This window comes from Rhododendron vialii, chromosome 7a (genome assembly GCF_030253575.1).
Source record: "Rhododendron vialii isolate Sample 1 chromosome 7a, ASM3025357v1".
NCBI lineage: Eukaryota > Viridiplantae > Streptophyta > Magnoliopsida > Ericales > Ericaceae > Rhododendron > Rhododendron vialii.
The window spans coordinates 38,664,930-38,690,430 of NC_080563.1; the positions used below are offsets into that span (position 1 = coordinate 38,664,930).

General features: G+C 39.3%; 1 protein-coding gene across 10 annotated transcripts in view; it reads left to right on the forward strand.

Moving 5' to 3' along the window:
- LOC131332044 (uncharacterized) overlaps nucleotides 1–25,501 on the forward strand; it is a 44,705-nt gene that overhangs the window by 14,163 nt on the left and 5,041 nt on the right. For 7 of the 10 annotated variants that reach the window (XM_058366068.1, XM_058366072.1, XM_058366074.1 and 4 more), the window contains exons 13-20: nucleotides 4,917–5,206; nucleotides 5,274–5,416; nucleotides 6,059–6,101; nucleotides 6,218–6,309; nucleotides 9,306–9,354; nucleotides 13,050–13,120; nucleotides 13,246–13,365; nucleotides 24,263–24,369. In XM_058366068.1, coding sequence (XP_058222051.1) covers nucleotides 4,917–5,206; nucleotides 5,274–5,416; nucleotides 6,059–6,101; nucleotides 6,218–6,309; nucleotides 9,306–9,354; nucleotides 13,050–13,120; nucleotides 13,246–13,365; nucleotides 24,263–24,369 — 915 coding nt within the window. The remainder of the gene's footprint in view (nucleotides 1–4,916; nucleotides 5,207–5,273; nucleotides 5,417–6,058; nucleotides 6,102–6,217; nucleotides 6,310–9,305; nucleotides 9,355–13,049; nucleotides 13,121–13,245; nucleotides 13,366–24,262; nucleotides 24,370–25,501) is intronic. The other 3 variants (XM_058366076.1, XM_058366070.1, XM_058366075.1) reach the window with 1 other exon arrangement.

Genomic DNA, 25,501 nt, shown 5'->3' on the forward strand with positions numbered 1-25,501 from the left:
AGATCAATGGTCAAAAATGACAAATAACCAGTTTTTTCTGACCAGGTTATCTGAAATTTCACCTGAATTACTCTTTTTTACTTATTCTAAACTTCAATGCTTGAAATCGGATGACTAATTAAGCTATTTGAGTTAATTGTGGTGTGTCTTTTTATTTGAAAATATGCGCTTTTAGCTATGGTCTATGCATTTTTGTTACCAATGGGTGCTACTTCCCTCCTGGAAGTTGATGCATTGACATTTACTCCAATTTGCATCTAGGTGGATTTAACGTAGCTTCTTTCTTCTTTAATTCTACTAGCTGCAAATGCTCCACATGTTCCTCCATTGTGAAGCTAATATCACATAATCATGAAGGTACACAACCAGTGTTCTAAATGGCGGCCGCCCAGGCCGCCTAGGCCCCGCCTGGGCGCTTGGAGGTGCCCTGCCGCCACGCCAATAGCCCTTGGCGTTTGATTTGGTGCCCAGGGAGGTTTGGCGGTGTTTGGCGGCTGCCTAGGCAGCCTTGGCGGGCTTGGCGGCCACCTTGGCTGTCTTGGCGGGCTTGGCGGCCACCTTGGCTGTCTTGGCAGCCTTGGCGGCGGCGGCGGCGTCTTTGGAGGCCTTTAGCGGCCTTAAAAAAAAATATAAAAAAAATAATACGAGGGAGGTGAGCGAAGCCCTGCTACTTATTGTCTTATTCAACTTATTTGCTAGTTGCTACTACTTAATTTCATTTGGGTTTGTACTTTGAAGTTTGAACTTGCATTATGGATACATGAAATATAGTTTGATTGGATAATGGTTTGTTAAAAAAAAAAAAAAAATCCACCGAATTGCTTGGCGCCGCCTTGGCGCTTGGAGGTGGGTCTCCGCCCGACTACCGCCAAGCGCTATTTAGAACATTGTACACAACCAATGGGGTGCAAAACATTGAATTGGTAAGGCCTAATGCCATGACAAGTTAATTGAATGATCCAATTAAAAGTTGTAATGTCTTCTTCAAGTTACTCCTCTCCATGATTTGAACTTGGTGGTTGGCACTAACTCGACCTTAAGTCAAACTTTGTAAAGTACCTCAACTTTCCTGACTGGCCTGTTAAGTTAGTGCTGTGGGGAATTGGATACTCGTTCTCGATGGTAATCTTGTTGAGAGTCCTCTTAGACTCCCAATTTCATGCTTGAAAGGGCAGAAATGCCCCATATGATGCTTCATAAGGCCTGATAAACCCTGCATCAATCAACTTTGTAATCTCTTCAACTCTTGCACCTCTGGAAGGATCTTGTATTGAGGACCCATTGGTGGCTTAGTGCTCTGCACTTAACTGAATCACATGGTCCCTGACTATCGTGGACGGGTGATGCTTAGGGAGCTCCTTAAGCATCATACCATTGAACTCCTTAAAGACCTTTTTTTGGGGTAAGTAACTCCTTAAAGACCTTCTTGATTGGCTTTTTGGTTAGCCTGACTTAGTCACTATCTTCTATGAGTGCCATTGCTTCACCTCCTCCACGTTGCTGGTTACCCTATACCGGATTCACGCTTACATTCCTAGAGGGCTTGATGACTACCTCACTGGCCAATCATTTGCCTACTACATTGACTTTTATGATGTGTGGCGTAGAATCTTGAAGTTGTTAGAATCTTGTACAAAAAATGGGTTATTAAACAATAATGTTTAGAATGATGGGTAATGTTTGAATAAAAGATTGGTAAGACTTGGGTGCTGTTAAAGTATCCAACTCAAAACCCTTTGTCAATGAGCGGAGAGGCCGCCCTGGCTCATATACTATTTTTAGAGGTTTTAATCAACCAATGTGGGACAAGCTCTAACACTCCCCGCATGTGCGACCCCTGACCCGCATGTGGAGAGGTAAGGCGGTGTTCCACTTTCTCAAAATAAGTACTTATTTGGGAATAAGTACTTATTTTGAGAATTAAAGGTGATGTGTTGTGAGAGAATGACCTGTCTCATAAAGCGGAATAAGTACTTATTTTTTAAGAAGCGAATCTGGAACGGGGTAAGGATGTGATGCAGATTAGATTTTGGAAAAAAATAAAAGTTTATTAGTTTTTATTTTTCTATTTTAGTTTTAGTATTTTGTTGAGAATCTTATAATTTCGGATTACTAACATAGAGTTATTTAGTTTCTTAATTTAGATTGAGTCAATTTCCTATTCTATATTTTCTTGTTTTACAAGATTTAGGATTGTTTCCGAATATTTTTGTTTCCTTTTAAGCTCTAGGATTTCTACTACTATATAATAAGTTTGTAAGCCTTAGGGCTATGGAGTTTTTGATGATTAATGAAATTATAAAGAGTGTTATCTTTTATGCCAAATTCTTTGGTATTCTACGGAATCAACAAAGTGTTTGATGCCTTTATTCCTGGGTATTCTTTGACTAAACAGGTTTAGAGAAGGATTTCGATTTCTGGGTATTCGTTACGAATCAACGGATTCGGACTCAATTTAGTAGTTCTGTGTTTCAATTGGCCCGATCTCCTTTTTCAACACGCCTCCCTGCATCAGTTGGTATCAGAGCCTGCGCTCGATTCCGGATCATGGTGCGACAAGAAGTTCGTGATGGTCTTTATGCTGTTGCCAAAGATGTGAACGAAGGTGATGAGGCTGCACGGGGTGCACAACTAGGGGTATGGTTTCAACGGATTAAGGATACGCATGATGCTTTGGTCAAGAGGGCCGCCTTGATCATTGATAATCAACCTCACTACCACCCATTGAATTTGTGCTCCTTCATGGAGGAGGCTCCAGTTCGGTGGCCTTTTACATCTAAAGTTATTCTTGATCCAGTTGTGGATTGGAATAAACCACCACTTTTCGACGAAGAAATTGAAATCCTTCAAGTAAAAGAAGCATTTAAGCCTTGTGTTTCCAACATTAGTCAGCCTAGCGAAGAGCTCGGGGTAAGAATTGATTTTGGCAGTTCTAAAATTCTCACAAAGGAATCAGAGTGGGATGGATTCTTAGTCATTAATGATGCATACAAGGGAACCCCCAATCGTGTGTGGTTCGTTGGATGCAAAAATGGAGATATGGCAACATTGGTTGAAGGCAACATTGTTAATATGCCTGGAAAGGAAGTTGTTCCCTTAATTTTTGAAGACTCATCTTTAACGTTCAGGTTCAAAAAAATTAATTTGAAGTACAAAATTGATGCGGACAAGTTTCGCCAAATTCAACTATACAAACTCGAGGACGAGTTTCTTCAAGCCGGAGAGAATGATGCAGATTAGATTTTGGAAAAAAATCGAAGTTTATTAGTTTTTATTTTACTATTTTAGTTTTAGTATTTTGTTGAGAATCTTATAATTTCGGATTACTAACATAGAGTTATTTAGTTTCTTAATTTAGATTGAGTCAATTTCCTATTCTATATTTTCTTGTTTTACAAGATTTAGGATTGTTTCCGAATATTTTTGTTTCCTTTTAAGCTCTAGGATTCCTACTAATATATAATAAGTTTGTAAGCCTTAGGGCTATGGAGTTTTTGATGATTAATGAAATTATAAAGAGTGTTCTCTTTTATGCCATTCTACGGAATCAACAAAGTGTTTGATGCCTTTATTCCTGGGTATTCTTTGACTAAACAGGTTTAGAGAAGGATTTCGATTTCCGGGTATTCGTTACGAATCAAAGGATTCGGACTCAATTTAGTAGTTCTGTGTTTCAATTGGCCCGATCTCCTTTTTCAACACGCCTCCCTGCATCAGGATGCATATCATAGAGATCATAACGAAAAAGCCAAAAGGTGCATTTATGGCACAAGCAACAGGGCTTTCAATCAAGAGTCTTGTCCAAAAGCCTCCTAAAGCTAGCTTGGTTACCATGTTAAAGCGTCCAACTCAAAACCAATTGGCAATGAGTGGAGAGGCCGCCCAAGCTCATGCACTTGTGTTGGAGGTTATAATTGATCGACAATCTTTAACAGGTGCAATAGGTAAAAGTTAGATACGGTTATGCTTGAAAATAAAGTGAACAACATCTGTTGGGTTGCTATAAATCAACTTGAATTTTGAGAATGATGTGTGATGCTAGCAGAGAAGTAGGATAAGAAATGTACTAGTGTAAAAGTTAAGAAATGGTGCTGCACGTGTACTTGAAGTTGAAGTGTTGAACGATTAACATTGGTTTGAGATGTGATAAACCAACTTAAACGCTTACAAGGAAAATGAATATGATGCAAGTTGAGGATCTGTCTATGGGGATAAGGAAATGGAGCTGGGCAAAGGTGTGATGCTTTGTGGAGTAAGATAGAACATGGTTAAATTATCCTCGATTTAGGGTTTTAATATAGCAAGCTAGGGGAACCTAGGGAAATACACTTGTACCTGATTTCTTTATAATTGGGACAAAGGGGAGTTATGGTTGTGAAGTTCTTGTTCTATCAAATAAAAGTAGTGAGGCAACATTGACATTATAATATATTATAGAGCTTTCTTGTCTAGATACGACCTTTCTTTTTGTAACGAAGGAATCAATAGAAAGGACTCGGCTTATTTTTGTCAGTGAAGAAATAGATATAACAGCCTATCAAATCCTGCCGTGTCTAGCTGCAGCTAGCTGACATGTTTGCAATTAGTTAGAATTTGGAGTCTACACCAAAACGGTCAACATGGTTGAAGTTTCCTGGTACAACAAATATGCATGGTTTGCATTGATATGGTGGTAAATGAACAGCAATCTTATACAGGGATGTGGTACTTGCAGTGAAAGTATGCTTTGCTCCTTCTCTCCCCCTTCCTTTTATGTGTTTGTGTATAAAAGGACTTGCAAAGTTTTCTTCTGTCACAGAACCTCTCTCCTTCCATCCATTTGTTGGAATGTAAATTTCATTTTTGTGTTGATAGTTTGAAGATTTTTATTTTTAGTAGCACATATAACTTGTACACTTGCTGGTCCTGTGCTTTAGGAATACTGCATCCCAAGATGTACATGCACCGCTTTCTGTTAGCCAGCGTGATTTGCGTTCTGCGCGTTACACCGAAGAAACAACCGCTAAACAGGTGACATTTAGCGACCCATTCGGTCGTACTGAAGTGGATGATCTTCAAGTGGAGGGGCAGCAAAATGAGAGTGAGCCTAATGCTAATTGGGTTTCCAAAAACTCTCCTTATTCAACGTCAGTTGTTGATCCCACCTCTTCGTATTCTCCTTATTTACCACCAGTACTCGAAGAACCTTCTTCGTCTTACTCTGAAGGTGATAATATCTTCTTATTTAACGTTTTTGTTCATTAGTTTAGGCATTCATATTGTTTGTCACACAGTAAACTCACTGCCATATCCAGCTGGAGAAGATGATCCACTACCTGGTATAGAGGACCTCCAAATTACAGGTGATGCTTTTCCTGGAAAGGAACTCCAAGCATGCGGAATCTCTATTAATGGAACAACCAGTTGTAACTTTGAGGTGCTTCTAAAATTCAGGCTTGCGCTTCTTTCTTGTGACTAAAGCTCCATTTGTTTCGAATACGTCATACATTATTTATGAGGAAACATGAAAATTTAACTTGATTTCCCCCAAAGTTTTTGGCATCAGCTTGTACACCAAAATGCTGATAAAAGAATCTCTGAATTTTGATGCTACCAAACCAAATGAGGATGTGTTGGTCCTTCATTGCAAGCCCAACGACTCAGTTTTGATAATTCATAGAGGAGATTTTGTTTTTCGTTGTTAATTTTTGGAGAAATTGGAGTGGCTATGTAGTTTTCACTTTCACAGCTAACGAGACTCGAGTCAGGCTTACTTCCCTCACGTCTAGAAATTTGTGTAGTTCCCAGTCATGACAGGTAGCCAGCACGGGACTGGAGTCATGTGGGTTGTTAATTAACGTACAGGAAGTCAATGTGTTAGTTTTTTTCTGCTCCCTCGTGTAAAACATTTTACTCCAATTTCATTCTTGTATTTGTGGGTAAATATTTTATGTAGAAAAAAACAGAGCCTAAAAATCTTGTTTATGGTTTTTAATCTTTCTTTGATGTGCCTCAGATTGCCTATTTACATGCAATGGCTTCGATTGCTAATTTTTGCTTTCTCTTCTGCTCTCTGCAGTGGGTACGCCATCTGGAAGATGGATCCATGAACTATATAGAGGGTATTTTCCCTGTCTTTGATATTTTGTTTAAGTGGTTCCTGCCTTATTTTGAATAGTTTGATGATGTCGGAGGGGAAAAAAGGAATAGATAGATTATGAGAAGGTTTTTTTGACAGGGGCAACGCAACCTAAGTATCTTGTTACTGCTGATGATATTGACAAAGTCCTCGCTATTGAAGTCCAGCCTCTGGATGACAGGAAACGCAAGGTATTCTCCTTTATGTAGACTAATAGAATAACCAATCATGCTTTTATATATATATATATATATTAGAATATATCCAATGAGGGATCCAGCATGGCCTTACCGCGCGGGACTCTCCTTTTCCGATCGAATTGCGACGATCTGAGCCGTTCAATATGTTGAGAACGTAATTTTAGGGGTACCAGCGAGAAATTAGCAAAAAAAATGATTGGGAAGGGCTTAATCCGAGCAGTTTTTTACTGAACCGTTAAATAAAAAACTATTCGGATCAAGCCCTTTCCGATCATTTTTTTGCTGATTTCTTGCAGGCACCCTTAAAATCACGTTCTGATCCCTTTGAGCGGCTCGGATCGTCCCAATTCGATCAGGAAAGGGGAGTCCCGCCCGGTAAGGCCGTGCGAGATCCCTTAGGAGATCTGGACTCTCTCTCTCTCTATATATATATATATATGTGCTATGCCACCACTTATGGCTGTGTCACATGTTTTGTTCTTCGCGCCTTTTGTCTTTGTTTTTGGGTTCACATATACTAGCATAAGGTGTGCTGGGGCATTAAATGCTTAAGTGGCTCTATTATAGGTCAGCATGTATTCACTGTTGTAATGAAAACACACGGTCAGATGAGAACGAGGTTCAAAACTACAAGAAGTTTAAATAGCACGTCCGTTTGATTGGTAATGTCATGCGTTGGAATGCACAAGGGAAGAGGCAAAACTCAATTTTTTCTGGTTGAAGCATTCCCACATGCTAGGGATGCGTTTCAATGAGCACGGGTTTCCAAAACTCATTCCAAAAGTGTTTGCATGTGAGGTTTTTGGAAGTTTTAAAAATAATGTTGTATGATTTTAAAATGCTTGAACAAAACCAAGTAACCAAAAGTTAATAGGCTTAGAAACAATACCTATGACTAGCTTATAGTCCAAACTCCAAACAACTAAATCATCTTTAGGCCAAACCAAACCGAGCCTTACGTCCCAATCACTTGGGGTCGGCTACATGAATCCGTTTCCTCCATTGAGCTCTGTCAAGGGCCACTTGTTCACACAGACCCATTATACTCGTATTTTTGCGCATTACAACATCTAATGTCAATTTAGGTCTACCCCTCCCCGTAACATTGCTACCTAGAGCTATCCTATCCACTCTCTTAACTATTGTATCTTCTGGTCTACGATAGATATGCCCAAATCACCTTAGCCTATTTTCCCTCAACTTCTCCTCTATAAGTGCTACACCTACCATCTCACGAACTGTTTCATATCTAATCTTGTCTCGTCTAGTCTTACCACACATCCACCTCAACATTCTTATTTCTGCTACACTCATCTTGCTCGCATGTTGTTTCTTAATAGGCCAACATTTTGTCCCATAAAGCATTGCTGGTCTTATGACAGTTCCATAGCACTTCTCCACTTGAGCCACCCCACTTGGATTTTATGGGTCACATCATCAGCAATCTCTCCATCTCTACTAGTAATTGAGCCTAAATACCTAAAATGATCACTCTTTGGTATCTCCTGGTCTTGGATCATTACTCTTTCTTCATGTGCACTACTGGTACCACTAAACTTGCACACCATATACTCAGTTTTACTCCTACTTATCTGAAAACCATTTGACTCTGATGCTTCCCTCCAAATTTCTAATTTCGTATTAACACCTCTAGCGGTTTCATCTACGAGGACAATGTCATCTGCAAACATCATACACCATGGAATATCCTCTTGAAATTGTCTAGTCAATTCATCCATAACTAAGGCAAAGAGGTACGGGCTCAGGGCTGACCCTCGATGAAATCCTACGGTGATTGGAAATTCACTTGTTTCCCCTACTAGTGATCTAATGGTAGTGACGACACCTTCATACATGTCTCTAATCACCTTGATATACCCTTTGGTCACTCCTTTTCTCCAGAACCCACCATATGATGTCCTTAGGCACCCTATCATAAGCCTTTTCTAAGTCTATGAAAACCATATGGAGTTCCTTCTTTTTTGCTCTGTGTTTTTCTACCAATCTCCTTAATAGGTAGATAGCACTCGTAATCATATTTGGATTCATGCTATAATGCACATTTTTTACCTTTATCAAGAAGTGAAATAACCGTTGTTGAAGCTTTAAGACAGTCTTCATGTTGAAACCCCTCGTGGAACTCTAATTATCACCTAAACTACAAGCAAATTATACACTCTTTAGGAATGAATTTTTACAAATGTACGATGACTACCCAAGCCCCAAGGTACTGAAGGCAGGAGATCTAATAAAGTTTACTACTCCCTCCGTCTCCAAATTTTGGTTCCTTTTAGCACTTTTTATTGTCCCAAAAAAATTGTCTTTGTTCAAAAGTAGTGGGAAGAAGTATGAGTTTACTCTTTTACCCCTTACTTTTCACCTTAATTGCTTCTAGTAATAAGAAAAAGCAATGATTATGTTTTTAAAAAATTTAGAGGGTAAAAAGAGAGTAAAAATATGACAAATGCAATAATTGTGTCTCCTAAATAAGTTGGAATCCCCAATATGGACCATTAAATGGGGACAGTGGGAGTTACAGAGTACCCGGTGGATACCAGAGAGCATATGGTTGGAATGAGCAGGAGTTGCTCTACTAGGGGAGTCCTTTGTGGTGGAAACGATCAGAGGAAAGAATGATTTCATGCTTACATGAGGCTCTCACACCACGGAGTCTGGAAATGGTCTGCTGTTTGCAGCTTCCCCTGCATTTTGAGAAGCTGTTTTTCGTGTTCCAAACCTATGATGCTCAGGTCACAATGGGACAACCTTACCGTTGAGCCATGGCCCACCCTAAAGAATTTATTTAGGCTGTTGGTCTGAATAGGTGATAAGGTTCTCTATGTCTATGGAGAAACTCTTTTTTTATGCCTGGATAACGAAACACATATCGCTTGCATATTTAATCTTAGTTATGGTCGAATATTGTTTGGTGTGCTTCTAAAACTAGTCAAATACAGTTATGATGTTGATTGTTTCCTTTTCTCCAGGGTGAAATTGTAAGAGTCTTCGCCAATGGGCATGGAAAGATCACCTGTGGTAAGTGTAGTTGGGACATGTACAAGTTTTTTGAGAAGTTTCAAACTACACACATAATTATGTTGCGCAGCTAGTTGTAACAATACGTCGTGAGTCGGAAATGACTTGCCCATTTGTTACTGGCCTTGTTACAATATTGTGGTTAGTTAAAGCTTTTCATCCACATAAAAAATACCTGTTCATTAATGTTTGCTTTGTGGATAGAAAAAGGGGAAAAAAAAATCCTCTTCATGTATGGCAAGCTCTTCCCGCTCCCTCTGACTCTATACTTCATTGCATCTGTCCCCGCTCTGATTCCCTGATAATTTTACTGTTAGTTACCATCTTCCCCTTATGAAGAGGGGTTTTCCATGTCCCCTTACGTCCATCGCTCCATGTAATATGTCGTTGATCGGTGATTTGTCCGCGATCAATGGTTCTTTCTTGCTTTTGCTCTACTAATTCTTCCCTGCATTTGTTTTTGTTCACTCAACGCAAATTATTATTATTATTATTTTTTTTTTTTTGGCAAGAAGACTCTGGTTGTGAATATGTGCCCTTGCACATAAAGTGACCTATTGTTCATGAAGGTTGAACGAGTTGCTCGAGTGAATTCAGTCAAAATTCATGCCATAGATGCAGATCTGCAGCATTTGAAACAACTGAACAGAATAAAAAATTCCCAAATAGTCAATGTAACTATACCATAGCTTTACAATATGCATAATTCTGAGAAAATGTATGTTAGAGAAAACATAGAGAAGAGCTCACTGGAGTCAAGACGAGGGAGAGACTCACTAGAATCAAACAAGAGCCTTCTATGTATGATTAGAAGGCGTTTCGTATCTTCACAAGTTAGATGACTGCCCTAACATACCTCAGAAGCAGAAGAAGAGGGGAGGTGTGTGTGTGTGTGTTTGGGGGGGTGGATTTGAGAAGAGTCAGACTGTCGCATGAGAGTGGGAGTCCAGTAGAGGAAGCAAATGATATATTTCTATTGTAATTGGCCCAGGGAACCTTACTGTCTCCCCCTGTCAGAATGACCAGTAAGAAGAAAAGTTTGCCGTCACCATCTTAAAATGGAAAGAGATGGTGGGAAATCGACCCTACGAGCTCGGGTGGGAAGGGTCACTTTTGGGTTGGGGCCAGATAGCCTTTCCTATTTTTGGTTGATGTGCATCCCATTTTATGTGATGACTTGAGCTTAGTTGCATGAAGTATGAGCAGGGGAGCGGATGATCATAGAAGCGTTTAGGAAAAATTATAGATATTTTAATGTTTTTTATATAGTTAAATGTCAAAAAGAAAATATTATTCTTGAAGATGGTTAGAAGGTACAATTAAAAAACTTCATAGAGAAACTCAAATTCGACACATAAAATGAAATGAATTTTATTAATACCATGGAAGCAATTGACTTTTACACTTCCCCATAAATCTACTGTATTAAATTACCCTCCTCTTCCAAGAAAGTGTTTTGTACTTTTGTATAACACGTCTTCAACGAAATCTAGCAGAAGGCATCTACCAATGCAAGCTTGAATCGTAAGTCTCTCAATCGCTTTTCGGTTGTAAGTTCCCGTATAAGTTAGGAACAAGTTCCCATCGTCATTGAAACGAGTTTCCGTCTCTGAAACGTTGGCTAGGATCAAGTTTCCTGCAACTAAGGACTTGAGTATGATGAGTTGTTATTGTTGGATTGGTATTATGGCTGTTACTCGAAACCAGAAAATCGATCGAAACCAGAAAAACCGGACCGGACCGGATTTTTTAAACTGGTTGAATAATTTCGATCCAGTTCCGGTTTATAAAATTTTATAAACCGGAAAAATAATTTCGATCCGGTTTATGTGTTTTAAAAACCGGTTGAAACCGGAGCCGGTTATATATATGTATAATATATACATATATATATATATATATGTATATAAAAACATAGGGGAGGAGTTGAATTATGGGTTTTTGGTTGATATTTTGTGGTGTATATTGGTCTAATAAATATATTTATTAGATAAAAACTATTTTTATGGGCTTAATTATGTTTTTATGGATTTTTTTTTTATGTATTGGGCTCAAATTTGATCCTTTTTTGTTGGGCCCAAAAAAAGGGGTTGAATTATAGATTTTTAGTTGATATTTTATGAGTTGAATTGTGAATTTTTTGATGTGTTGAGCAAAAAATATGGCCCATGAATGAAAACCGGATAAACCGGACCGAAACCGGTTGAGCCGGTCGAAACCGGACCGGTTTTATCTCAACCGGTTCCGGTTTCTAAAAATCCCAAACCGGATATCCGGTTTCGACCGAAAAATACACTCAAACCGGTCGAAACCGGACCGGTATCACCCCTAATTGGTATAGTTTAAAACTCGAAGTATAATTAACTGGTTCCACCCTGTAGATCTATAAAAAACCTATTATATCCAAAATCCCCTATTGAAGCAATCTGGCGGCATGAGGAAATGTCACAGCCTTCAAAGAACGTTAGCGAAATTCAGTGCGCTTTTTCTTGTCCACACCACACTAGTTTGTGGATAATGTGTGGAAAAGGTTTGATGTTTGTAATCTTTTTAAAGGATTTTTAAACTAGTATTACAAATATCATACTGCCTATTTTTTGTTTAGCATGTACTCCCTTCATCCCAAAAAGATTTATTTTGTTAGTGCGATATATCAATCTTTGGATGTAGGCAGTATTTCGCATGTCAGAGATTGTCCCACATTGATTAATTGTTACTTCTCAAACTAGTATATAAGTCTGAGCGCCCTTTTCACTCATTTTCAATTGGTTTTGAGTATGATGATTTAACATGGTATCAAAGTTAGGCTTTTGGAGACTTTTGGACAAGACTCGCTTGATTGATTGCCTCGTTGTTTGTGTCTTATGTGTGTATCTTGGTTCCTTGCGATCCATATATTGTGGATCCTTTGTCTACCTCTCCACGTGTGAGTATGCCACATAGGAATGTTAGAGCTTGTCCCACATTGATTACTTATCGAGTGAACTAGTATATGAACTTGTGCAGCCTTTCTACTTATTGTCAATTGGATTGAGTTGGATGCTTTAACATAGGAAGTATATTAAAAATACCTTGTCAGGTTGCAAATAACAATTATGGAGTATTTTTTTGTATGAAAACAAAAAGGACCACTTTTAGAGGACTGGTTGAAATGACGTTAATGGAGTCATGACTCGTGATTTTGTGCAGCCGGCGAAATGCACATCCAGGGCTTATCAAGGGTTGTACTGTTGTTTGGTAATATAAGTGGGACATTATAGTTTTAATGTGGGCACCAAAAAACTTACAGGGCTTGGGACATAGTCATTATGTGTGCACTATATTGCTTGACGAGTCCGTCATTTTCTGGTGCTAGGATGCATAAAGTTGGTTGCCAGACATAAAGTGCACAAATAGTCTGCAGAACAATTGAAACTTCTTTCTGATGAAAGGAAAAGAGATAAAAAGGAACAAATTGACCTTCCATTCTGTTGTATTCTTATCCATATTATAAAGAACCATCTTTTCTTGTTTTTCCATTTAAAAATTCTTGGATTGTAATAATTTGTTGGTCCCAGAACATTGGAAAGTACTCTATGACATTAAAACATAATTAGTTTCGTCTTTCTTTCTTATTTCAACATTCACTTCTCGCATGGATCTCGCATATAGATAATGCTTTACAAGCTCAATTTTGCTTCTTAATTTGCCTACAGATCCGAAAATGCAGAACTCCATAGTAAAGACACTTCACAATGGCCATGCTTCTTTCAGGGTATCCTCGTGGGTATGACTCATTCACTGTTTTGTGCCATTCCTATTCATCTATGTTTCCATAAGACATTGTAGAACTTGATTGCTTGTAGTTGGCAGAATCAGTGATTGAGTTTTCTGTTCGTGTTAATTGTACAGACTAGGTATCTTGATATTTGGGAGCCCGCTACCTTGGCAATCAAGAGTGAAGGTTACAATATCAAGGGTTCTGGACATAATGGTGTTCTAGTCACTGAGAAGTTTTTGCCAACCACAAGGGTATGGTTCCTTATATGCTTGCTCCTTTAATGTGTTAATGCTTTTATTACATCTACATTGTTTTAAGTGGTATAAGTAGTTAATTTCTAATTTGGATTCCTAGTTCCAGTGATATGAAGATATATTAGCATTTTACAATCAATATATCTGTTCAAGGGTCAATGCTTCCGAAATTTTTAAGACACATTGTTGGTGCATGCATAACCAGCATAGCCTCTTTGTACGGGGTCTCTAAGTGGGATTCCTAGTTGGTTTGTTTTTCTTATTTTCTACCACTGGGGAATAAAAGTTGCTGTGGATTTTCAATTTGAAGTGGATGTTCAACTGTGCTTGTGTGTAACCTCTGTTATGGTTTCTAACCCGATGCTATAAATCGATAATAAATCTCTCTTTTAATCGACCTTACAATTGGACCATTGATACATCTTAGACGCCATAAATATGAGAATGCATCAGCCTCGCACCTTGAAATCCTAGCCAATTCTAATCTCTTTTCATCTACAAACTCTATACACTTTTCTCTTCCTTAGAAACCGTAAACCTAAAACTTTTAGGTAAACCTACCATGGGAACTAATGTATGCAACATTATGCTTAGTACATAGTGTTATTTGCTTTACTATTAGCAATTTGTAGTTTAGTCTACCTTGATATTTGACACTGACAAAATTGCATGGGGAGATGGTCAGATGAGTTATGAGTCTACCAAAGACTGTTCATGTGATTTTAGGCCACTTCTTGGTACTATACCAATGCATAGATTCAAGAATAGAGATGCTATATAGATATGTTCATTGGTTGAATAGAAGTTGTTGGACCATGTATATGGAAGAAAAAGAAGGCAATTTGTAGGAACGGAATGGAAAAGAGAGGAGAGGTTTTTGGGGACCACTGTTGGTTCAGTGGTAAAAACCTCGGCTTACCAACCTCTAGATTGGTGTTAGGGGGTGAGGACATCCACTTTATGCATTTAGCGCCACGGGAGAATAATTTTGTTCACTCTCCTTTAAAGAGGGTGAACATTACCCTCCCTGTGATTGGTGGAAATTGTGTAAGGTCCACAGAAACAATACACTTTTTTCTAATAATGAGTTAGTTTGTGGCAGGACCCACACAATTTTCACCAATCAGAAGGAAAGTAATGTTCACCCTTTTGAAGGAGGGTGAACAAAATTATTCTCCGCCACGGGTTAGATTCATACCAATAGACCTCTCCCACGCCCACATTAATGGGCCCCAACTGGTGGCACTATTTGACCATGAAGAGTATGATGAGCTATGTACTAGAGAGAAAATGTACCATAATTCTACTCAAGTGAATTGAATACTAGATATGGTCATATATTTATAAAAACAGAGTTTTAGATAAAGACAAAGTTGAAGATCTCTTATTCGAAGACGTAAGATGATGCACTTTTTTACTCTAGTATTTTGGGTTTATTGTAACTTATCACCGGCCCAATTAGCATCCGCATAAGCCCGAAGGGGAAGAGACAAATAAACACTAGAACATGGTCCGACGACATACCAGTAAGACATGAAGCAATGCATTTACCCAATGCGTAGACAACATGCACATCGTAGGCAATATCCGGTTGAGTGACAGTGAGATAAACGAGACAACCAAAAAGCTCGCTATAAGCAGGAGGATCATCAAGAGGAACCCCATCTGAAATAGAGAACTTAGCATGTAGCTCAATAGGAGTATCAACAATTTTGTCATCTGTGAGTTGAGCACAATGAAGAATGTCTGTCACATACTTAGTCTTCGACATGAGATAACCTTTAAGGGAGGAGGCAACCTCAATGCCAATTAAATACTGAAGGGCCCCAATTCTTCCATTTCAAATGCATCAAAATGATGACATTTCACCTCATTATTAGCAGCAGAGTCGGAACCTTAGTTGTACGAAGCGAAAGCGGTAGCGGGGGCGGGGGAACGAATGATCATAGAAGTGTGGGAGCGCCTTCGGGAACGATTAGGAAAAATTATCTATTTTTATGTATTTTAATGCAGTTAGATGTCAAAAAGAAAATATTATTAATCTTTAAAGGGCAGCGCAAAACCTTACACTTAGCGGCAGGCAGACATGAGGAGCTTCGCAATGCTACAGCACCGACGGGTGAAGGCGGTTAGGCCTCCCAATACACTTGCCCCGCGCCAACATGGGGCGTCTCGAGTACGGGGTGGATGTTGGCCCCCATAAAGCCAACAATCTCCCCCCTAGCACCTGGGACTTGAACTCGTGACCTCGCTCTGATACCACTTGTAGGATCAAGCGCTTACCATCTTACCAAAACTCGCAGGTAATGGTAAAGGCACAACTTTATTTCTTTATACCAAAGCATAGCAGGCTCCAAGCGCCACAGTTCGACCCGCGTGGACAAGATGCTGGCCCGCGACCAACAATCCCCCCAGCACCAGCCCACAAGTAGCATGCCATCAAGGGGAGTCGAACCCGCGACCTTGGCTCTGTTACCACTTGTTGGATCAGGTGTTAACCAACTCACCTAAAAGCAATTGTTGTTAGGGGAAGGCGCAACTTAAACTTTAAAGGGTAGCGCAAAACCCTACACTTAGCGGCAGGCAGACATGAGGAGCTTCGCAATGCTGCCCATACAGCACCGACGGGTGAAGGCGGTTAGTCCTCTCAATACGTTTGCCCTGCTCCAGCAGGGGGCGTCTCGAGTACGGGGTGGATGCTGGCCCCATAAAGCCAACAATTCTTTACAAGATCTACAAACCCAAGAAAACTTCCAATGCATAGGCTTGCCAATTCTTCTGATATCATCTAATTGTTGACATGTTTTGCACACCTAGAAATTTGTTTTGTTGTTTTTAAATTTCGAATCCCCGTGGAGATCTCCGTTTCCCATTTGGGGCGGGGATGGAGGACAAAAACAAATTCCCGTTGGGGATCGGGGCGAGGATGGGTATGGGTATGGGGTTTGGGGATCGGATACGGGGATGCATCACTCGTGGGCTACTACTAGTACTTTGAGCTTAACCATTTTGGGCCATTTGGTGTGGCTTGTGGACCAAAATTAAGGTATTGGGCCAATGGTCTAAATGAGGCGTTACAAGTGGTATCATAGCAATCCGTGTACACGACCATGTGGGCCCTAGATTTTGGACTTGGTTTGGTGATTCTAGTTCTAAAGCGTGAGGCTATAAAGGTGGGGAAATTGTATCATCTTGGGTATCTAACAAACCATGTGGGCTACTAGTAGTACCTTGGGCTTAAGCATTTTTTGGCCATGTGGTGTGGCTCGTGATCAAAATCAAGGTACTGGGCAATTGGTCTACATGGGGCGTTACAAGTAATGTACTCCTCTATAGGGCACATTATAAGGAAATGGATCAAAATAAACCAAGTCGTCCTTAGCTATAGCTGCAGTTTTGGAAGGAATAAGGAAATAGGGCAGACACTCGAGAAAAGTAACATGCCTCGACATATACAACTTTGTTGTCATAGGATCATAACACATATAGCCCTTCTGATTAACGCCATACTCCAAGAAGACACAACGAGCTCTAAGCTTAGTGTGATATTTCTTTGGGAGAAGGACAATACAACTAGAACCAAACACATGAAGGAGAGAGTAATTAGGAACCTATCCATAGAGCCACAAATGCCAGAGAGAAGAGGAGTGGTCATTCGATTTAGAAGATAAGGTGCAGTGAGTACAGCCTCTTCCTAGAATATAGAAGGATTTAGGTCGACAACATTAGAGACCTAGCAGTATTAATATTAAGAAGGTGACAATGCTTCTTTGGGCACTGCATTTTTGGACATGTGTGTCAGAACAAGAAGATTGATGAATATCTCATGTGTATCTAAGAATGCAACAAACTCTAAAAGAAAATATTCCCTACCCAAATGAGAACGAAAACCTTGATAGATGTCGAAGATTAGGTTTGAACCATTACATGAACAGTACGATTAATTTAAAATCAGATTTGTGCATCATCATGTAAACCCACGAATACCTACTATAATCATCAACAAAAGATACATAATAAACAAAACCATTTTTAGTGGCAGCCGGGGATGGACCCCATATATCAGTATGAACAACCTGAAAAGGAGAAGTAGAAACTGAGGTACTTTTATTGAAGGGTAAAAGGGACATTTTGCGAACCTACAACCACTACGCCGAGAAATTTCACTGACCAAAATTTGTCCCAAAAGACCTTACTTATCCCAAAAGTGTTAGACTCTCACTAAACAAACGTCCTAACCTAGAATGCCAAAGAGAAAAGGGGGAGGGATTAGAATTTAAGGGAAAAGACGACATGGTGATGGACGTAGATTCTTTAGGAATGTGCAAGGTCTCCTGAATGTAGAGATCACCAACTCTACGCCCGATCATGGAGATAACCAACTCTACGCCTAGTCTCAATCTGTTTCTCAGATATCCCGTATAGGAGTTCCATCCGGACAGACGGCTAACTCGAAACTTGTTAGCTACTATAGTAAGGAACCTCCCCTAAATCGCCCCTGCACAACAGGTTGAATTTGGATGTGCCATGTTCATTTGTTTAGCTAGCTTAATGAATGCGAAAGATTACGATAGAATTGGGGAACCCAGAAAAATTAGGGTTGATTTCTCATTACGTTAAAGTTATACAAGAGTAAAAGGGTATTTACACTACGACCCTTATACTAATCTATTTACACAAGGGATCAATTATAAACTAATTACACATCACACCCATAACTTAGCTCTCCCCCTCAAGTTGGTGCGAAGGTATCAATCAAGTCCAACTTGAATACAATGGGGTGAAAACTCTTTCGACCAAGTCCTTTTGTGAATATGTTAGCTAATTGATCTTCGGATATCACAAAAGACATACATATCAAACCCTTGCTCAGCTTCTCCTTGATGAAGTGCCTGTCAATCTCTATATGCTTGTTCTGTCATGTTGAACAAGATTATGAACGATGTTTATGTAGGGCCGGCCCAATGTATTTGGATGCCCTAGGCCAAATGGTGAAATATGGCCCTATATATATTTCATAATTTAAAAATAATAAACAGAAATACTTATCTATATATCATTTTCGTTTATACTATTCAACATGGTAAATATTTCAGCCTTAATGGCTTGTGCGATTGGTATAATATTTAGTGGACTCAGGTTTGAATCACAGTAGCCCCAATTTGTGTGACTAGAGAATTTTTTTTTGGCAAACAGACACTTCAAAAAAGAATCCTACCAAGAATCGAACTCAGGCATCTTATGTGGAAGAGCACACACTTTACTGCTGAACGACCCAAGGAATTTGTATTACAGTTGCACCCATAAAATATATATACTTATCGAGGAGGGGGTGCTCCATTTTTTGCCCAAAATGTGGAGGCCCAAGGCGGCGACCTCTTGGGCCTTGCCCTTGGGCTGGCTCTGTGTTTATGGCAGCTTTGTTGTCACAGTAGAGTTTCATAGGACCATTATCAGAAAGTCCCAAATCATGTAACACTGTTTGGTGCCATAAAAGCTCACAAACTCCCTGTGCCATAGCTCTATACTCAGCTTCTGCACTAGACCTGGCAACCACCGATTGCTTCTTACTTCGCCAAGTAATCAAATTTCCCCCAAGTACAGTAGCCAGAAGTAGAGCGTCTATCATCCATAGAATCAGCCCAATCAGCATCAGTAAATGCCTCCAACCGCAGGTGACCATGGTTAGAAAACAGAATTTCTTTCCCTGGAGCAGATTTGAGATACCTCAAGATACGATAAACTGCATCCAGATGTGAGGATCATGCATAAATTGACTAACCACGCCTACTGCATAAGTAACATTCGGTAGGGTATGCGCTAAGTATATTAGTCGACCCACAAGTCGTTGATACCTCTCCTTATCAGTGCGCTCCCCTACATCTCCACTAAGATGATGATTCGTCTCAATAGAAGAATCTGCAGGTCTACAGTCCAATATACTTGTTTCCTCCAAAAGATCAAGTATATACTTCTGTTGGGAGATAAAAATACCTCTATCAGACTTTGCCACTTCCATTCCAAGAAAATATCTTAGTGGTCCCAAATCCTTAATTTCAAATTCTTGAGCCAGACTGGACTTAAGATTGAAAATCTCATCCACATCATTGTCTGTCAATATCATATCATCAACATAAACAATAAGGACAACAATCTTACCAACACCTCATTTGATGAACGTAGTATGATCTGCATGGCTCTGTTTGTGACCAAACCTTAACATAGCCTTTGAAAATCTGCCAAACCAAGCTCGAGGTGATTGCTTCAATCCATAAAGAGCCTTCTTCAATCTACACACCTTTCCCTCAGTGAGGAAGAAAAACCTGGTGGTATATCCATATACACCTTCTCCTCTAACTCACCATGAAGGAATGCATTTTTCACATCAAACTGGTGAAGAGGCCAATTTAGATTGACAGCACACAAAATCAGAGCCTGCATAGTGTTCATCTTCGCTACTGGAGCAAACGTCTCCTCGTAGTCAATGCCCATAGGTTTGAGTAAAATCCTTGGCTACAAGTCTTATCTTGTATCTCTCAACTGTACCATCAACATTCTACTTAACAGTGACAACTAAAAACCCACTTGCATCCCACTGCTCTCTTTCCTCCTGGAAGTGATACCAGCTCCCAAGTGCCATTCTTTTTCAAAACTGTCATCTCCTCTACCATAGCTCATTTCCACTTAGGTACCATGAGTGCATCCTGACAATTATGTGGAATAGATATAAAAAAAAAAAGAGACGAAACAAAGGCATAGTACAAAGGAGATAAACGATCATATGAGACAAACTGGGAGATGAGATGTTGAGTACATGCCCTAACACCTTTTCGAAGGGTAATAGGAAGATTATCAAAATCAATAATAGAAGGTTCAATAGGAAAAGATTCATTACCAGATGAGTCAGTTGAGGAGTTCGGAGCAGGTGATTGTGATTGACAAGGTGGCATAACACAGGAGGACTTTCCATTTTTCTGTCTAGTTCTAGTGTAGACCTTCAAGTTAGACCCTTGCAGATGTTGTGGAACTACCTCAATATCACCACCAATGTCATGTGTTGCTCCTTCGGCAGATATTGGTTCCCCTCCAGATTCTCCCTTCTCCCCTTCACCATGATTATAAAAGGTAAACATTTCTTCCTCTTTTATCTCGTCCTGCCTATGCTCCCCCTGACGGGATGGAGTGGAGGGAGAGTAAAAAGACTCAGTTTCCCAAAAAATGACATCCATAGAGACAAAATGTTTTCTAGAGTGAGGGTCATAACATTTATAGCATTTCTAGGTAGGAGAGTACCCAATAAAAACACACTTATGAGCTTTATGACCGAGCTTGCCACCAGAAGGGTGAGGGGCATGAACAAAGCAGACACAACCAAAAACTCTCAAGGGAAGAGTTGTAGCACGAGAACTGTCAGGAAGACACTCAATAGGAGTTTTAAATTGAAGGACACCGGAGGGCATACGGTTAATAAGATAAGCTATAGTCAAAATCGCTTCCCCTCAAAAGGTTTTGGGAACATTCATGGTGAACAAAAGAGAGCGAGCGACCTCAGCAAGATGACGATTTTTGTGTTCAGCAACTCCATTTTGCTGTAGAGTGTCAACACAAGTCGTCTGAAAAAGAATACCATTTTCATCTAGAAAAACCCTAAAATTCCTATCTATATACTCAGTGCCATTGTCACTTTGGAGAATTTTGATGTTCATATTAAATTGAGTGCGCACCATCGCATGAAAAGATTTAAAACAAGAAAAAACTTCATTTTTGGACTTAAGTAAATACACCCAAGTAACACGAGAATAGCAATCAATGAATGTGACAAACCACTGAAAACCTGTAAGAGAGGTAACCGGGGAAGGACTCCAAATATCAGAATGGATAACTATAAAAGGAGACATTCCTTTTATTAATAGGTGCATAAAAAGAACGTTTATGTTTCCCAAGCTCAGGCTTAAAAAAAAAAAAAACTGACTCCGAGGACAATGTTTAATTAAATTAGGAAAAAATTTCTCTAAAATCACAAAAGAGGGATGACCCAATCTACGATTTCACTGGTGTAACATAGAAAGAGCCGAACTCGTATCTGCTTGCAGAGCTAGACCACATGCCATGGATGAATGAGATGGACGAGGTGCAGACTCCAAAAAATAGAGGCCACCATGTGCTTTACCACTGCCAATCACCTTCCCCTTATCCAGTTCCTGAAAAACATAATGAGTAGGAAAAAAAGTCGCTGAACAATTTGCAGAACGAGTAAGACTACTAACAAATAGAAGGTTAGTGGCGAAATTTGGAATATGTAGGATTGAAGATAGGGAGATAGAGGGAGAATAGCGAATAGAACCTTTCCCTGAAACAGCAGAGAATGACCGATCCGCTATTCTAACCTTATCCTTACCAGAACAAGTAGAGTAAGAATCAAATATAGAGGAACAACCTGTCGTATGATCTGAAGAATCTATAATCCAAGGAATAGTAGAAGAGGCAGTAAATGCACTAGCTGGAATACCTGTGTGAGCAAAATAAGACGAAGTAGGACCTGCTGTGGAAATGGGAGCTATAGTAGATGGAGAATTAGCCCGAGCCATTAGGCGCCTGAGAACTTGCATCTCCCCCAGAGAAAGACCACCAACATAATCAGATGATGCCTCAACCTCAATACTGAACCCAGAATTAGGCAAGATGGCAACTGTAGACTCCGAAACATGAGCCTGGGCCTGAAAACGCACGGGACCACGACTATGACCACCGTTTCCACCCCCTCGCCCACGAGAGGGACGACCATGTAACTTTCAACAGAAATCCCTGGTATGGCTGGTGTTGTTGCAGTAATCACACCGAAGTGACTCACGATCAATAGGCTCACTGCTAGTACCAGACTATGGCTTACCATTTTGCGGAGGAGGAACAAGCCCATTACGAAAACCAGATGACCCTATGGAATGGCAGCCAAGGCAGACTGCTCAAGAGTAGGAGTGTGCAACATAGCACCCCTCATACTCTCCTCCTACTGAACAATGACATAGGCCTCTCCCAACGATGAAAACGGAATACGACCCAACACCTGCACTCTAATCGGATCATATTCTATAGTAGGGTTATGATATAAAGCTTCATCATTCTTGTAATCTTATGTTTCAAATAATACAATCATTCTCTCTTCGTTATAACAACATTATCTTCAACATCCCATCCAGATTTGAATAGTCGGAGGGAGACTCTCCGGTGTATAGCAATGTGAAACACAAACAATGACAGGGTTGTGCGTTAAACACACATGGAGAAGAGTTGCAGCCTTGCAGGACAACAATCCGGCATTGCGTCATCCTTTTCCCATGGATGACCTGTCTGCCTAAGTCTTCACCATAGAATAGTGGGATAATCCACTTCACAGATATTTGTTTTAGTTCATCTTACCTATCCATACACAGAAGGCAACTTCAAAGTCTTAAAAGTAATCTCTTTAGTAAATAAAAGGGCTACATAGTTACTAATAGGTTTCTAGTGTTATCCCATTCTTACAAGTAAGGAGTTTGATAAGAAAAAAAGTGAGGATACTAGTAAACTTCTACTAACTACTATAGTCTAGACTTACTAAAACATACAACAAACCAAATATATAGCTTGACCCAAATTACAACTCTTGAGTGATTATTATGGTCTACTCCATCAAATTACATAATAATCAATAATCCCTTTGACGACTAAAACCTAGTTAGAAACATACATACAAGTAGCCTGGACCCCTGGTACATTGTAAAAACATGGAGTATGAGTTCAATTAACCCAAGCACGATTACATAAAAGTCATAAGTTTACTCCATTTGAAATAACGGGTTTTCCTATTTCTTCTTTCCGTGCTCTCATCCATTTGTTTTGGGTTTCTTTTCTGTAGATCTACAATCATTAGGATCTTTTACGATTTCGTTAGTAACTCCATGTAAGTGATTTAGGTATTGATGCCTTAATCGAAGGCCAATGAGGGGGAATGGGGCTATGGTTGATTTTGGCACGATTTGATGGCACTTTTTTGGCTGAAAAGAAGTGTATCATCCTTGAAAGAGCTCAGAAGTTTCTTTCTCATAACTCAACTCCCTTTCTGTGTGCTGCCAGGGTTCACCTGTTCCTACAAGGACTCTGGCCCAAGAGAACCAGAAACTAGTAAACTTCTTACTAGTTACTACATCAATCCTATAATGGCCAAATTGGGTATACCCGATTCCTTACATGGCTCATCGCACTTGCTATATGGTGACCATCAGTCATGTGGTTGCCACATAAGCTGGTACTCAAATATGTGCGCAGATGTGGCCACCATTAATTTTACTCTATTGTAGACTTACAAAGACAAGATATCTGAATAACCATCATAATTGACCAAAATTAGGACTCACAAGCAACTTGTACTGCACATTCCAGAAAATTGCAAAATTACAAACAACCCTACGTCTAAATCCAAATAAAAACGTGAAGACTATAATACTCGTAGCCTGTTTAAAAATATAGAGTGAAGCCAGATTAAGGGTGAATACTACTACGTAATGCCCTGAGTTTACTTACTCGTTGTGAAGCTTCAGATTTCCTTCTTCTTCTTCACTACAAAATGCACATGGTCAATGTTATATGACTAATCCGCATTGAGCTGATAAAAAAATGTGAATTCCTTTGGAACCTTTGTCGAGTCTCCTTAATCTCCTACATTCTGTACAAGGTTTTGGGGTCTGCATTTGGAAACCCTTTTAGTTGTTCCCCAAAAAAGTTTAGTTTTACATTTTCATGTACATGGTTTTAATTGAATATATGTCCACAATATATTTTACCAAATGGTTCTTTATATTTATAACTTGTTCTTTCTTGTTGTGTGATAATTTTCTAATTAGCTTTCTTTTTGTAGGTGACTATTTTGTTCGGAAATGCAACAGAATTTTCTATAATAAGTTCAGATGGTGTTGAGCGTAGGTTACGAGAAGAAAATAATGCTGAAGATGAAGATGTTAGCTGGTAAGTTAAACGCTTACCAATGCATCTCTCATAGCCTGTTCGGGAAGACTAATTATAATTGAACATAGTAGGACACTGATGTGTGAGCGTCATTCTAGGGAGAACTTTAGGAACAGCCAAACCAAACAAAATCGAATTGAGCATTAAGTCCTAATCAATTGGGGCCAGCTACATGAATCTATTATCTCCATTATGTCGAGGGCATCGTGTTTTGTATATTAAAAATTGAAGTCTTTTCGAACTACTGCCTCTAAAGTCAATTTTGGTCTACCCGTCCCCTTTGTGCTACCATATACATTAACCAAGGTTTTCAAATTTTGATCGAATCATATTTCGAAAACTGCTCAGATCAAGCCCTTTTCGGTCTTTTTTTTTGCTGATTTCTCGCGGGTACCCTTAAAATCACGTTCTGATCACATTGAGAGGCTCGGATCATCAAAATTTGATTGGTAACTATGAGATGTTTTTTTAGATGTTTTTATAGATGTTCCCGGAACCGCTATATATGCATATAGATATCAAGGATTCATTATGAAATCAAAATTTGGCCTTAATACTATAGAAGTATGTTTTTGACAATGATTATGTAGCCTAGCAGGTACGAAACTTGCTTATATGGAAACATATGTAGGCTGAGGCTCTAAGTTGTGCCGCAATCTATGATTTAGAGGATACAAGAATTAAAGAGATCAATTTGTCCCATTTTGCATTGATGTAGGATGTTATAATCTTTAATATCCGCACCTACTAGTACAATAATAGCCCATCAAATTTAAATAATAACCTTTTAAAGACATTGAGCCCATCCATCGACTCATATGATAATAAACTATGCAAATTTCATCAAACTAATACTCCCTCAGTCCCTAAATAAATGTCCTGCCCACAAACCTAGGTCTTTAAAAACATTTCATTTTTTCGTTAAAAAATTCAAACTTTTTTTCATAACTTGAAAGAACTCATTGATATCTATTGATTTGTGGTAAAAAAAATTAATTTTTTAACCAAAAAGATGCATATTTTTAGAGGCCTAGATTTATGGGTCGGACATTTATTTAGGGACAGAGGGAGTATAGATAATTTATGAGAAAAGGTATCTTAGACTTAAGAATATCTAGAATGTTTACTTTTT